This window comes from Lipotes vexillifer, unplaced genomic scaffold (assembly GCF_000442215.2).
Source record: "Lipotes vexillifer unplaced genomic scaffold, Lipotes_vexillifer_v1.1 scaffold713, whole genome shotgun sequence".
Lineage (NCBI taxonomy): Eukaryota > Metazoa > Chordata > Mammalia > Artiodactyla > Lipotidae > Lipotes > Lipotes vexillifer.
Window position 1 is genome coordinate 215,072 of NW_006773157.1, and position 15,634 is coordinate 230,705.

General features: G+C 35.9%; 1 protein-coding gene across 6 annotated transcripts in view; it reads right to left on the minus strand.

The window, feature by feature from the left end:
- The window catches only part of DPP8 (dipeptidyl peptidase 8), a 54,593-nt gene that overhangs the window by 11,072 nt on the left and 27,887 nt on the right, over window positions 1-15,634 (minus strand). For all 6 annotated transcript variants that reach the window (XM_007448114.1, XM_007448110.1, XM_007448112.1 and 3 more), the window contains 8 exons: window positions 15,047-15,108; window positions 13,311-13,411; window positions 12,469-12,646; window positions 11,416-11,575; window positions 7,850-7,929; window positions 4,396-4,548; window positions 4,008-4,143; window positions 2,767-2,912 (listed from right to left, as the gene is read on the minus strand). In XM_007448114.1, coding sequence (XP_007448176.1) covers window positions 2,767-2,912; window positions 4,008-4,143; window positions 4,396-4,548; window positions 7,850-7,929; window positions 11,416-11,575; window positions 12,469-12,646; window positions 13,311-13,411; window positions 15,047-15,108 — 1,016 coding nt within the window. The remainder of the gene's footprint in view (window positions 1-2,766; window positions 2,913-4,007; window positions 4,144-4,395; window positions 4,549-7,849; window positions 7,930-11,415; window positions 11,576-12,468; window positions 12,647-13,310; window positions 13,412-15,046; window positions 15,109-15,634) is intronic.

Here is a 15,634-nt window from a genome sequence, read left to right on the forward strand (position 1 = left end):
GCAAAAAAAAAAAAAAAAAAAGATTCCCACTTTGACCTGAATATACACCAAGAAAAAAAAAGGTTTGGACCACTTATGTGATTTAATCAAATTTTGCAAGGTCATTGTGTGCTATTAGAAAGATCTGATCTTACATTAAGGAGCCTCTTCGTAACTAATCCACATGGTCATCAAACACAAGGATGAATGATCTCCCAGTGGGCTGAAGTATCAAATGCATTCTATCATGCAAAGTCTTATGGGGAAATCTCCCTGCAAACTGAATAGCAGATTCTCCTGTGGCCTCACCAAATTTGAATGCTTCCAAAGAACACTTTGAGAAAGAAACTGTTCTATAAGTGCAAAAAAATGCAGTTGTATTCATAAAGTACTCCAAACAATTAAAGAATTTTGTTTTTACTGCATGGCGAGGACTTTATTATGGTAAAACATGCATTTTAACCATTTTAAGTGTATATAATTCAGTGGTATTAAGTACATTCACACTGCTGTGCAACCATCATCACTATCCATTTCCAGAACTTTTTCATCATCCCAAACAGAAACTTCAAACCCAGTAAACAATAATTCACTATCCCTCCCCAGTCCCTGACAACCTCTATTCTACTTTCTGTCTTTATGAATTTACTTCTTCTAGGTACTTCATACAAGTGGAAAAATATAATATTTATCCTTCTGTGCCTGGCTTATTTTACTTAGCATAGTGAGCTCAATGTTCATCCATGTTGTAGTATGAGTCAGAATTTCCTTTTTTTTAAAAGGCTGCATAATATTCCTCTACATACCACATTTTGTTTACCCATTCATCTATCAACGGACACTGGGGTTGCTTCTACCTTTTGGCAATTGTGAATAATGTTGCAATCAACACTGGTGTACAAGTATCTGTTTGAGTTTTTGCTTTGAATTCTTTTGGGTATATATCCTGAAATGGAATTGCTGGATCAGATTATAATTCTATGTTTAACTTTTTGAAGTACTGCCATATTGTTTTCCATAGCAGCTGCATCATTTTACATTCCCATCAGCAACATTTTAGAGCTCCAATTTTTCTACACCCTCACCAACATTTATTATTTTCCTTTTTTTTTTGCTAATAGCTATCCTAAGGGGTGTGAGGTGGTACCTCACTGTGGTTTTGATTTGCAATGCTTAGTGATACTACCTTTTCATATGGCTTAGACTTTTTAAACTTAATTACTAATATAACGAGTCCTTTCGTATTAAAAATCTAAATAACCAGCTAGTTTTTATAGTGTGTTTTCCACATATCTCATATATCATTTCTTCATTGGGAAGGAGAAACACCCTTCTTACTTAGTCATAATATCAAAATAATATAACAAAACATGTAAAGTTTCTGAGAGTGTCCTGTAATTTCTCTCCTGAATTTCTTTGTATTACACCTTTTATTTATTTTTATTTATTTATATATATTTTTGCAGTATGTGGGCCTCTCACTGTTGTGGCCTCTCCCGTTGCCGAGCACAGGCTCCGGACGCACAGGCTCAGCAGCCATGGCTCACGGGCCTAGCTGCTCCGCGGCATGTGGGATCTTCCCAGACTGGGGCACGAACCCGTGTCCCCTGCATCGGCAGGCGGACTCTCAACCACTGTGCCACCAGGGAAGCCCTGTATTACACCTTTTTTTAAGTTTACAAAGAATTAGCTCAAAGTTTTTAAGAGAAGTCTAATTTAATTCTTTCATAATTTATGTGTAGATGACAATTACACAAATGTGAAACACGCTTTGTTTGTAAAACACACTAAACAATGGCAAAGTGATTTAACTTGATATATGACGGTTATTGCTGAGATGTTATGGCTTATGTAGTTACTTTTATTTTTTGGATAACTTTACATCTAGATACATTTCCAGATCTGAATAACTGGGTATAATTATAAAGGATATTTACTGAGTCCAAGAGAGTTGTATTAGAAAAACATTGTAATTATATTCTAATTTCTACAGGGTCTCAATGTAAGATATATAACCAAGATTAAACATTAAAAAAATTACCAATTTACCAATTCACCTATCCAAAATACTTTACTCTGACAGTCAGTAAAATTTGCTTAATATTCACATGCTAATATTTAAGGTGGAAACAAGAAAATCAAGGTGTAAACTTCTTACAGTGCTGAATAGTAGTATAGCAGTTGCCTTAACTAGCTGATAAAAGTATTATAGCTTTCTTGAGAGATGTGGCCTTAGAATGAAGAGATGGAATTCATTAGGCTACCAAGGCTTTCAAAAATACCTGTTAAGACTCTTTATTTACCAAGACATTTAATTATTTAATATCATTTCCAAAACAAGTTCTCTACCTACAAAACAACATATTTACCTACTGACATACTACATTCTCCATGACAGTTATAGTCCTCACTGTAAATTAAGAATGTGACATTGAGGGAATTCCCTTGGCGGTCCAGTGGTTAAGACTCTGTGCTTTCACTGGTGAGGACCTGGGTTTGATCCCTACTCGGGGAACTAAGATCCCACAAACCGCATGGTGCGGCCAAAAGAAAAAAGAAGAAATTGACACTGATTTTCGAGTTAGCTATCTAAGAAAACCCAGCTTCCTGAACTCCTAAATTGGATAATTAGAGCATAAGCCAGAGTCAATAATAGCAGAGGCTCAGCAATGTTCAAATCTTAACTTAAACAATTGACCAGACGTTTAAAAACCAAATCACCTAAAAAAAAGAAAAAGAAAATGAAAAAATACACACACACACATATATGTATATAAATATGCCCACCTGAGGACCACCATATATAAACAGCACAGTCGGGTATTTCTTTCCAGGTTGTAGATCATGAGGTTTGTATAGCATCCCATACAATGTAAATCCAGTAGTGCTTTCAAAAGAAAAAATTTCTGGAGGGGTATAGTCAGGAAGAGGACCTGAGAGGAGGTAACACAGTCTGTAAAAGGAGTTCTTATGGGAGCTCAGCAATCTGAGAGCAAGGAAAAGATACGATAAACCCACCACCCTATACACAAATAACTAACCATCCCCCCCTTCAGATGATAAGCAAGAAATCAAGCACAAAGTTATCTTTAAAAAAGGAAATCTAATGAACATATCAAATTATCCATTTGAGAAGCAGACACAAAGTATTATGAATAATCCTTGGAGCCCAGGAGGTATTTACATGCAGAACACAAATACTTTGTGCTCGGTTTGTGTAACTTATTTATGGTTAAGCCATATACCTGATGGGAAACTGAAACCACAAATTAACTTAATTGGTTTTCCAAAGCGATACAGACCTATACTAAATCTGTGTATACTGGATGATGTTACAGTCTAAGCAGAGATCATCACCATATTACAAATCCTGATTGTGGACATCAGAACATACTTATACCTTGTGGATTTGCACTAATTTCTTAATCCCTTAGGAGGTATTTATGAGTGAAAATACCTAACAGGAAAAAAGGATTTGGGGATAAAATGAATTAAAAGATATAAAAAATTAGTCCATTCTTCATGTTTAAGAAATCAAGCATTTTAAAAATAGGTAATTCACAGTGCTCTTCACTCCCATAGAGAATGAGTGTTCTATCTTTTATTAAGATGGCCATTACAAGTGCTGTAGAAGTTTAAGAAAGTGACCAGTTGGGTATTCCTTAAAGCTGCAGCTTCCCTTCCCAAGAGTCTTACTAGTTCAGTATATATTACCTTCAAATTCAGTTGTTTATCTGGGAACTCATCCAAACATGTGAATAAATCACTTCCTAGCTGGTATCTTGACTATTTTAATCTTATTTTCAAAAAGGCCTTCCAGACTTGCTCCTGCCTGGAGTAGGCGGTAACCAGTCTTATATGATAATTGACAGACTAGGAGGGGTGGGATCAATCAGGAACCCAGCAGCTCAGGGACAGGTGGTGATAAGAGACGGGAAGACTCTGTTCAGGAAATGTGGACATATGACACAGGTTTAGTGCCCTAATGTACTAATCCTACTTAAGATCAGGCGCAGGGAAATGAGTACCTGCTGAATCCAAAATGGTGGCCCAAAATTCCTTTGTTTTGCAGGTTGGGTCATCTTCAGGACTTGAGAGCTTGTAAAGGGACACACAGTGTGGATTCTTCTGGTTACTATACTTACTTATAAAGAAGTCACAATGCTAGAGAAAGGAAAAACAATTACTTTTCCCCAGGGAAAAGTAAAAAAGGTTATCTGTTGCTACATGTGCACTGATGCTACAGCTGGAGTATGGTTAAGAGTCTGACCATTTATACACATATACAATTCTAAAGTTAAGTATAAGGTTTTTGCAGGCCAACTTCACCAATTTTCACATTACTGAAAAGGAGTATTACATGAATAGAGGTTTTTTTATATGACAGGAAACCCTTTTCAAACAGGGACTTAATACCCGGCTGATGCAGCAAGAGTGGGAATAGCCACGGTCGGTCAGCCTTGTCACCTCTCCAGGATTTACATAACTGACCACGTACAGGTGATGTTCTAAAGGAGAGTCTTTGGTGCCTTCAAAATATACCAGCTTTCTGACTTCATCAACCTGGATCTGTCAAAATAACAACAAAAAAATCAGTGCTAGTATGACCTTGGCAAGACCAGTGATTTAACAAACAATATCCAATTTTATTCAGAATCATTTGAGCCACCCTTTGCCTTGTGCCTCTTTTAAAAATTTGTCACCAATGTTAATAAGCTTGAGTTGGTTTTGCTCATGTCTTATAGCTAAGAATAGATCCTGTCCAGAAGGTAAAAGGATGACCAAGTTGCATGCTATTGGTAGTTTCCTATATGGTTAGAATGTGTACTTTTCTTAAAATACAAAAATTATTTCATTAAAATGACAATCCTTTACAGAGAAAAAAATACCTATATTACAGCTCAGGTCAACCATTCATGCACACTTAAAAGAGTTTAATTTTAGCATCCTATTTCTCAGTGCAGCATTATCTTAGGCAGTGCTTTTTTAGTCTTTTGTATAAATTTGTAAAAATTTCTTATCTATTGGGTTGGGGAATAACTGAACGCCATCACTCAATCAGTTTCAGTACTGGTATAGTTTATAAATAAGTATGAAGGATCTTTTAAGTCTTCATTCAGAACTCAAAATAACTGCAAGTATACTCATAGCTGAATTCACTTAATATTCTTCCTAAATTACAGTAGGATTCTAAATAAATGGCTTTTATTGTTCCTTTTCAAAATATTCTAGCAGCCTACTCAAATGATGTTTAATAAAATTCAAACTGTGTGGGCTTCCATGGTGGTGCAGTGGTTAAGAATCGCCTGCCAGGACAGGAATAGAGACTCAAATGTAGAGAACAGACTTGAGGACACAGGGAGGGGGAAGGGTAAGCTGAGATGAAGTGAGAGAGTGGCACTGACATATATACACTACCAAATGCAAAACAGATAGCTAGTGGGAAGCAGCCACATAGCACAGGGAGATCAGCTTGGTGCTTTGTGACCTCCTAGAGGGGTGGGATAGGGATGGTGGGAGGGAGACGCAAGAGGGAGGACATATGGGGATACAGGTATGTGTATAGCTGATTCACTTTGTTATGAAGCAGAAACTAACACACCATTGTAAAGCAATTATACTCAAATAAAGATGTTAAAAAAAAAATAAACAGTCAAAAAAAAAAAAAAAGAATCTGCTTGCCAATGCAGGGGACACGGGTTCGATCCCTGGTCCAGGAAGATTCCATATGCTGTGGAGCAACTAAGCCTGTGTGCCACAACTACTGAGCCTGCGTTCTAGAGCCCACGAGCCACAACTACTGAGCCTGCGCGCCTAGAGCCCATGCTCCGCAACAAGAGAAGGCACCGCAGTGAGAAGCCCGTGCACCCCAACAAACAATAGCCCCCGCTCACTGCAACTAGAGAAAGCCCGTGTGCAGCAACAAAGACCCAACACAGCCAAAAATAAATAAATAAAATAAATAAATTTATTTTAAAAAATTCAAACTGTTTCATACAGCAAAGAAAACACAAGTACATTTCTAAAAGCAAGTATTTTTAAATGCCACATTTTCTCCAAGAAGCTTCTTCTTAGTCATTATAAACATTTTCTTAGCATGCATGGATAGAGAAACAAACACAGTTGACATTAAGTAGACCTATATGACATAGACAGAAAGAATACAAAGGATAGGAAGTGGCAGAACAAACATTCATGAAGCTTCACAGGTATGTGTTAATCTGTGCAAAACGTCAGGACTGGTTCTGCTCTTGACCTAGCAGTTGGAAGTCAGACCCCTCAAAACTGCATAAATAACTGGTTAATTCCTCACTCCCCTTTTCTTTGTTTCATGTAGCAACTTTACAGGAAACACCTGAGGGTTTCAGCCTCACATGAATATCAGAATCACCTGAGGGGCTTGTGAAACAGATTGCTGGGTCCCACCCCCAGACTTTTTGATTCAGGAGGTCTGGGGAGCGAGGGGGGCCAAGAATTTGTAGTTCTAAAAAGTTCCCAGGTGATGCTGATCCTCTGTGGTCCAGAGAACACACTTTGAGAACCCTAAGGGCACGTGGGTTTAAAAGCCTCAAAGATTTACTCAATTATGGTCATTAGAAATCTTTGGGTGTGAACAGGTCACTGGCAAAAGAAGGGAAAGGTAACTTAAAAAAAGTAAAGCAAGAATAGAGAGAAAATAGAAGAGTAAGAGAGACACAACCACATCACATAAATAAGCATGACATAAAGAAGAAAATTGATGTACATTATGGCAAGTAGTAGAAAGACGCTTAGGTTGCCCAAATAAGGTTCAGATCTGCATAAATACAATTTTGGGGATTCTCTCAGTATTGCCCAACCATTACACAGCATGTTTACATTAGTGTAAATTTTTATTATCAGAACTTAGAATTACACTGTAAGATTTTTCTTAGGTGACAATAACATCCAAGGTCCCCAAAGAGAAAAAAATATATTGAATATGTAACCAAAAGGTCATGTGACACTCTCAGTGGAAACAGGACTTTAAAGGTCGCCTATTATATTCTAAAGTTTTTACCAACAAAAACAAACCTGGGACCTAGATCTTCATTCTTTCTCCTTAATCACCTTGGGGACTATGAGTGACTTCTATAGTAGCCAGTATATATAATCCTTCAGTAAATCTCCGAATCAATTTGAGGAAATCACAGGCCTTCACTAAATCCTGGTAGCATACATCAACTTAACTGTACGTTATCACACATAAAGGATGGCTTTCTTAGAGATCTCATGAAACTGACCACCTAACTGAAAGTTGAAACAAACACAAGGTACTATAAAATGCAAAAGAAATAAAATTAGAATTCATTGAATTACTACAGAAGCCATATGCCGAGAGTGAAACAGAGGGTGGATTTCCCTCCTCTTCCTTATCAATCTACGCTCTGTATAAATGTTCATCAAATTCTGCAGGTGGCAGATGAAACTTCAAATTTGTGAGATAAGATAAACAGGTGAATGAAACAGCATCACTACTTCAGAAGTAGTAAATGCATTTTCTAATGTAGAAATGACACAAGTCGTCTATAAGAGATTTAGAAATAATTTTCAAACTATATCATAACTCACTTTTGCTAGACTCGAAAAGTATGGACCAGCCCTTTCCTTATTAAGTAGCAACACTGTATTTGAAAATGGTGACCTTTAGTTACATCTAATACTAGGGTTATAAAATGGGTAAGATTTATAATTTAAACTAAGACTCTTCTTTTCCAACAAACTGGGTTCTTTTAGGCCCTAAAAATATTTTCAAAATACTGGGGTCATAGGAAGTTGCACTACTGATTTTTAGTACTGCATACACACAGCTGATGTTGACTAAATATATCAGTAGAATAAAAGAACATACATTAGATCCATGCCGGCCAAGGACTTCCCATTCACCGCTGGTAATTGCTATTTCCTCTTTGACAGGGCACTTGAAATCACCTGAAGATAAACATAATCATAATTCAGCACTCTACACCAGACTACAAGCAAATGAAACAATGAAAAATAGTATTCTAAACTCTTTTTTCCAAAAAGTTAACACTGAAAAATTCAACGTTATGTCTGGAGTAATGAAAATGTTTTGGAACTAGATAGAGGTGGTAGGTAGTTGCACAACTCTGTAAATGTACTAAATGCCACAGTTCATTTTAAATGTTCACTTTAAAATGGTTAATGTTATGTGAATTTCACCTTATAATAAGGTCTAAAGTTAAAAAAAATTCCAAGTTATGAGTCTTCATAATAATAATGGAATAATCCATGTAAATAAAGTGAAAACAGCAAAATAGATTCTTACGGCAAAGACAGAAAACTCAAAAGCACTTGCATTCCTAGACCCTTGGTTAGAAAGATAAAAAAATCTAATGGGTCAATAAGGCATTTCTTCCAGAAATGCAACAAACTACCTAAGAAGCCAGAAAAGGAAAATTTTAATACAACTGTTTTTCATTTGCCAAAACCAAACTGGGTATTACCATAGTCCATACCAACATGTCTCATTTATCTTTATAAGATTCTGTCTTGGTAGATGAGGCTCTCTCAGTGGCCTAAGGACAAAGTTAAAAAAATGGAACCACTGCTCTATGCCTAGCTGCTACCAGCTCTGGCTCTGGGGAGTGACAGCTGAGGACAAGCTGAGATGGTGAAATGATACAGGATCTTAAGTAGGGTCCTACTCAAGTTAAAAAAAAATAGACTCCTTTTCTTTTTCTTAGATACAACAATTCAACTTAGTACTTTAAATTTTATCACCAGAAAATAAATATTATTTAACATATAATAAATACTAATTGGGACTTCCCTGGTGGCGCAGTGGTTAAGACTCCGTGCTCCCAATGTAGGGGGTCCGGGTTTGATCCCTGCTCAGGGAACTAGATCCTACATGCATGCCACAACTAAGGAGCCCACCTGCCGCAATTAAGACCCAGTGCAACCAAATAAATAAATAAATAGTTTTTAAAAATACTAATTGTTACACATTATAGACACTCATGGAAGAAAGGAGGGAAGAAGAAAATAAAATGGACATCAAGAAAAGGAGGAAGATCTGGAGCAAGAAAGACTAAGTATAAAGGAGGGAAACGGAAAGAAGAGGTAGACAAACTGAGGGGCCCAGAAACAGACACTGAGAGGGAAAAGAAGCTAGGTGTTCTGAGAAGAATGTTAGCTAAGGTGACAGTTCTTATTCTTCAACAGGAGTATAAAATTTTAAGTTATCATCTTTTTATCACTGTCCCAAGAATGTTGTTTTAGTTAGTTAACTACTATTCATAGCTCTTTGATCAGTCTTCATCACGAAACTTTCCAGAATTCCATAAGCAGATTTAATTTCTGAACAACTGAGGAACTGGTAAGGGCAATTTCATGCTAAGGGACAAATTAAACTAAGGCTCTTAGGGAAGAAATCTCCATCTTGGATACATAAGCTCCTGTCTGATTAAAAAAAAATTAGGCTAAGAGAAGGAGCAAAGTCATAGGCAGTATTTACTTTGCTGTCCTAAGATGTAGCTCACTGTTTCCCAAGTAAGAATGATATTTAAAAGGCCATGTTGAGGGCTTCCCTGGTGGTGCAGTGGTTAAGAATCCACCTGCCAATGCAGGGGACACGGGTTCGAGTCCTGGTCCGGGAAGATCCCACGTGCCACGGAGCAACTGAGCCCGTGTGCCACAACTACTAGAGCCCACGAGCCACAACTACTGAGCCCGCATGCCTAGAGCCCGTGCTCTGCAACAAGAGAAGCCACTGCAGTAAGAAGCCCATGCACTGCAACAAAGAGTAGCCCTTGCTCACCGCAACTAGAGAAAGCCTGCACGCAGCAACGAAGACCCAATGCAGTCAAAAATAAATAAATAAATATATATATATATTAAAAAAAGGCCATGTTGAAAAAACAACCCACTAAAAAGTCGGCAGAGGATTCAAATAGACATTTCTCTAAAGAAGATATACAAATGGCTAAGCAACGTGATAATGTTACTAATCATTAGGAAAATGCAAATCAAAAGCACAATGACATACCATTTCACACCCACTAGGATGGCTCTTAGCAAAAAAACCCCACAAAACAAAAATGAAACCAAAACAAACAAAAAAAACTACACCCAGAAAATAACAAGTGTTAGTGAAGATGTGGAGAAATTTGAACTTCTGTGCACTTCTAATGGGAATGTACTAAGCTGCAGGTGCTATGGAAAAGAGAATGGTGGTTCCTCAAAAAATTACAAAAAGAGTTACCATATCCAGCAATTTCGCTTCTGGGTATATACCCAAAATAACTGAAAGCAGGGTCTGAAACAGATGTCTGTCCACCCATGCTCATTACAGCATTATTCACAACAGTCAAAAGGTAGAAGCAACCCATCTGTTCATGGATAGGTGAATGGATAAACAAAATGTGTTTCTATATACAATGGAATATTATTCAACCTTAAAAAGGAAGGACATTTTGACACATGCTACAACCTGGCTGAACCTTGAAGACACTATGCTAAATGAAATAAGGCAGTCATAAAAGGACAGACCTGTATGATTCCACTTATATGAGGTATCTAGAGTAGTCAAATTCAGAGACAGAAAGTGGTTGCCAGGGGCTGAGGGGAGGAAGGAATGAGAAGTTACTTATTTTCCACTAAATCGGGTATTATTTATTGGATAGTTTCAGTTTTGGAAGATGAAAAAAGTGCTGGAGATGGATGGTGGTGATGGTTGCAGAACAATATGAATACACTTAATGCCATGAAACCGCACACTTAAAAGTTAAAATGATAAATTTTGGTTTGTATATTTTACTACAGTTTTTAAAAAATGGCTATGTTGAGTCCGTTAAGTTACAAATGGCAGTAAAGCATGTAACATAACATCATTAAATGCCTAGTATTCCAAACAAACTCTATATTATTAAAGTAGAAAACCATAACTCAATTTTTTAAAAACACAGGAGTATTCAATGTCATTTTTCCTAGGCTTACACATTCTGTATTACATTTCCCAGAAGGAAAACCATCACTTTTTAAAAAGAAACTAACTTCAGTTGACATAATATTTAATTTCACTTTGGGAAACATAATTATATCAATCTGAAGAGCTATGCCTATAAATCAACTTCAGTGTAGATGCAGACAGTATAAAAAAAATCTAGTATGCACAAATATCTAATAACTTCATAACATTTTAAAACTAGCTTTTTTAATCTAAAAATTATATGAGCTCACTTTAAACAAAATGTATAGTTAAGGCAAAAACAGAAAGTAAAAATAAATAATCCCAATACCCAGAGATTACCCACTATTAATAGTTTATTATGTATCCATCAAGAACTCTGTCCTATGCTTATAAAGTACACAAAAAAGACATTACATTACCCTGCCCCTCCCACCTTCTGCCCCCAACGTTTTCCCCTTTTTAAATAAAAAAGGATTTCTTACTTGGGGCAGGCAGCCCACCACTGGATCGTTTGTATTTGCTCTCCTTTAAAATGGATGTGATTTTATATAAATGACGAAAACCTGTTTTGCATTCAGAGGCAAAAATAAATTCAATTTCATCTTCATGACTTTGGGGAAAAACATGAAAGATGTCATGGATCTGTAAAATGAATAGCTTAATTTACTATACACATTAATGAAAATACTACATAAAAAATTCAATTAAGCCAGAGAAAGAAGAATTACTTGATAAACATACTCTGAAATATAAATAACTGTCAGGCTAGGGTGTATGGTATATGTACAATTAGAGATTTTGCCTAGGCCTTTCACGTTTCTCTTACTTTAGTCAAAGACTTCATCTATTGAGAAATAAATGTTTCCAAATGGAGAAAAAAGAAAAATATGACCAAAAGCTGTTTCTTACTCACCATCTCTGAAGTTCTTTGAAACACGGCACGAAGTTTGTTTAATGATATAAATCTTATTACAGAAGTGATGAGGAAAAATGTCTTTTACTTTTCTTTTCCAGAGAGAAATATTCTAACAGTTCAAGGGAAAACAGATGTTCATCTGTTTTAGGTGAATCATATGAAGCCTATATTCAGCCAGGGAGTGAGCTGGCTTTATTTATTTTGTATCTTGTTTAAGTTTTTTCCACTAAACTGGAAAATGAAAAATTCAATCCCAAACTGTTATATTTTGGTATAGTTTGCCAACTTAAAAGAGTTAAAAGAGAAAGTCTTTCCTAGACAGGATTCTTGTGGTCCTCTCAGAGGCACTAATGAGGCTGTGTTTTCATTATCTGATGTGTCCAGAAACAAGGGCAATTCTGCAGCCAGGGAGATGTCATTTCAGTGGCATCTACCTTTTATGTACAAACCATTACCCATTCTGGAACTAACATTCCAATCTGAAAATGTTCAAACTAAGCAAATAACATTCAAGGTTACTTTGAACTCAAAAAATTCATTTTGATAGTTTGATATCGAGCTTCATTTGCTTTAGCATTCTGAGAAAATATTCAAAACAAGTACAAGAAAACATGCATACATTTATCCAGATGTCTGTTGTTTCTTCATAGATAATCAGTGGCGTCACAGAGTCAGGTACTGACTCGATGAGTCTCTGTCTTTCCATGGCATCATCTTCTACTGGGATAAATAATTCAGGTGAGATCAACACTATCTGTAGGCGAGTTTGGGAGCGATCTAGTAGGATAGCCCATGAACTATTTAAATAAACAAAAGAAAAGCACAAAATAAAGCACACTCTTCAGAAAATGAATATTCCACTAATCTTTCCCCTAGCACCCATCAGTTATTTCTATAATCACAATGAAAGTATTGCTTTAGTATATGTTAAATTATCACTTACAAATGGCTAATTAAAAGTATTAGCTTATTCTACGCTTATTTTTAAAAGTTAAGCTTGAGTAGAGTTTTTATAAGTAGTTTTCTTTAAATTTCCAAAATCACAGATGGCCTTTGAAATTGTTTTCTCCCTTTAATGTCGATAAATGCCTCGTGAAACTCCTGTTGCCCACATTAGACACAGGAACTACATGTAATCATCTTCACATAAGGCTCTACAAATGTTTCTGCTTAATTATTCAATTAAAAAAATACATACTTATATGTGAGCCTAAAAGTCATACAATTTAACCACAAATAACACTGTGAAACTGTGACGGGCTAAGAGACAGAACTAAAATGCAATGCACCTATGCTTATAGGATTACAAGTCCACTTAGTTCAGGAAAAATTCTTTGTGCAGAACTATCTACACTTCAAATTTACATGTGAAGGCAGCTCCAACGGAAAGGAAAACCTAACAGCACAGACAGTTCTGGGTCCTAAATTATTTGTAAAGAAGTGGCAATTTAACATACGCACTATTTTCCCTCTGGAGTCCATCCAGCTCTGGCAATATATTCAACTCCTTCAAACAGAATCTCAAAAGGCTGAATTAGTTCCTTATCTATGACATCTATAAGCTATTAAAAAAGAAAAAAGGAATCTAGTTATAGAAGACTGATATAAGTAACTAGCTTATTGGTCTACTTAAATCACTATCTTTAACAGCAAACTTTTTCAGTCTTAGGTACACAGGATTAACAAAACCAGCAGTAGGGCATGGGTTACCTATACTGGTGCTCTTACACCTAAAAAGTTCTAACTACAAGAATTAGCATAGTCTAAACGTCTTTTCCCATGAGTTTATACTAACAGAACTCTTGATAATAACTGGTAAAATCAGATTTTAATCACTTTATAGACTCTAGTATCTAAGAAAAATAATAGTCTCTAGTTCCTTATATTTTAGCTTAAAATACTATTTTTGTAATATATTAGTGAAATGGTCCTGAGTAAGCAAACTTTTTTCCCTTAATAGTATAACACAATTTTAAATATACTTTTTAAAAAATGGACAAAGGATCTGAATAGACAGTTCTCCAAAGAAGATATACAAATGGCCAATAAGCACATGAAAAGATGCTCAACATCATTAGCCATCAGAAAAATGTAAATCAAAACCACAGTAAGGTGCAACTTCAAATCCACTAAGATGGCTAGGATAAATAAAATGTGGTATATCCATACAATGGAATATTTTGGGGCAATAAAAAGTAGTGAAATGCTGTTACGTGGTGCCAACATGATTAGTGCTTGAAAACATGATGCTAAGTGAAAGAACTCAGACTAGATACTGTATGATTTCATTTATAAGAAATGTCCAGAATAGGCAAATCCATAGATACAAAGTAGATTAGTGGTTGCCCAGGGTTGTGGGGCATGGAAAGGTTTGGGGGTGATGATTAAGGGATGTGAGTTTCTTTCAGGGGTAATGAAAATGTTCTAAAATTGACTGTGGTGATGGCTGCACAATTCTGTGAATATACTAAAGGCCATTTTAAACTTTAAATGAGTGAATTGTATTGTATGTGAATTATATTTCAGGGACTTCCCTGGCAGTCCAGTGGTTAAGACTCTGCACTCACAGTGCAGGGGGCCCAGGTTCGATCCCTGGTCAGAGAACTAGATCCCACATGCCACAACTAAAAAAGATCCCGCATGCGGCAACAAAGACCCCACGTGCCACAACTAAAAAGAACCTGTGCAGCCAAATAAATAAATAAATATTTAAACTCTGTGTGTGTGTGTGTGTGTGTGTGTGTGTGTGTATAATTATACTTCAATAAAGTTGTTAAAAAAGTCTAGCAGAGAAGACTGTTTTTAAATTAATTTTGTGTGCATTTAGCTTATAAGCATCTGTCCAAATGGAAAGTAGCAGTATTAAAGAAATGAGGGATATTTAATCTACTGTAGACATCTATTCAACAAAGAAGGTAACTCACCAGTCAGTAACCACTATTTAAGAAATACTGATCTGGAGAATTAACACAGGCCAAGAGGAAAAATACTGGAAAGGAGTGGTAAATATGCATATCCCTATATTCCTATCTTGGGAACCAGCAGAAAGTTTCCAAAGTAGAAAATTAGGTCAACCTGAAATCATGATCTGTAGATGTCTCAGCAAGTTCAACAAGTCCAAAAAATAAAAAAGCATATCTAAAATCTCTATTGACAGACTAGTCAAATGATACAAATAGCTAACATTTTATACTTACCCTTCCTTCAGCATCAATCAGTATTTCCGACATCTTAAAAGTGACTTTTGGATTTGCTGTGCCTTTAGAAAGAGACATAAATGAATAGTAATGCATATCCAAAATTATTCAAACGAATTTTGCCAGATCAATCCTTTCTATACTTTAGTCAAATGAGGAATGTTGCATATAGTCAGGACTTTATTGCATAAGAATCTCAAAACTCCTTTTCAATTCATAATTTTTAATATAGCTATAAAAAAAAAGAAGCTGAAAAACATCAAGAGTTAGTTCGTAATGAAGGGGAATTCGTATCATATCACAATTGAAACGCTGTAAATAGCAATATGGGAAAACATTACTAATTTATTAAGAACATAATCCCTTAAAAATCTTTATTTCCTAGCAAAGGTACTTCTTTATTCATTTCTTGAAATAATCAGTTTTGTGCACTTCCTCACCTTTGAAATAATTAAAAAGGATCAGCCTGTAATTAAAAAATCTACTTCAGAGACACTTAAACAATCCATCCTTACTAAATCTGTAAAATATCCATGTTGACCATACCTCTGGATGAATGCAGAAAGAATCTTGTTTGAAAAGCAGGAA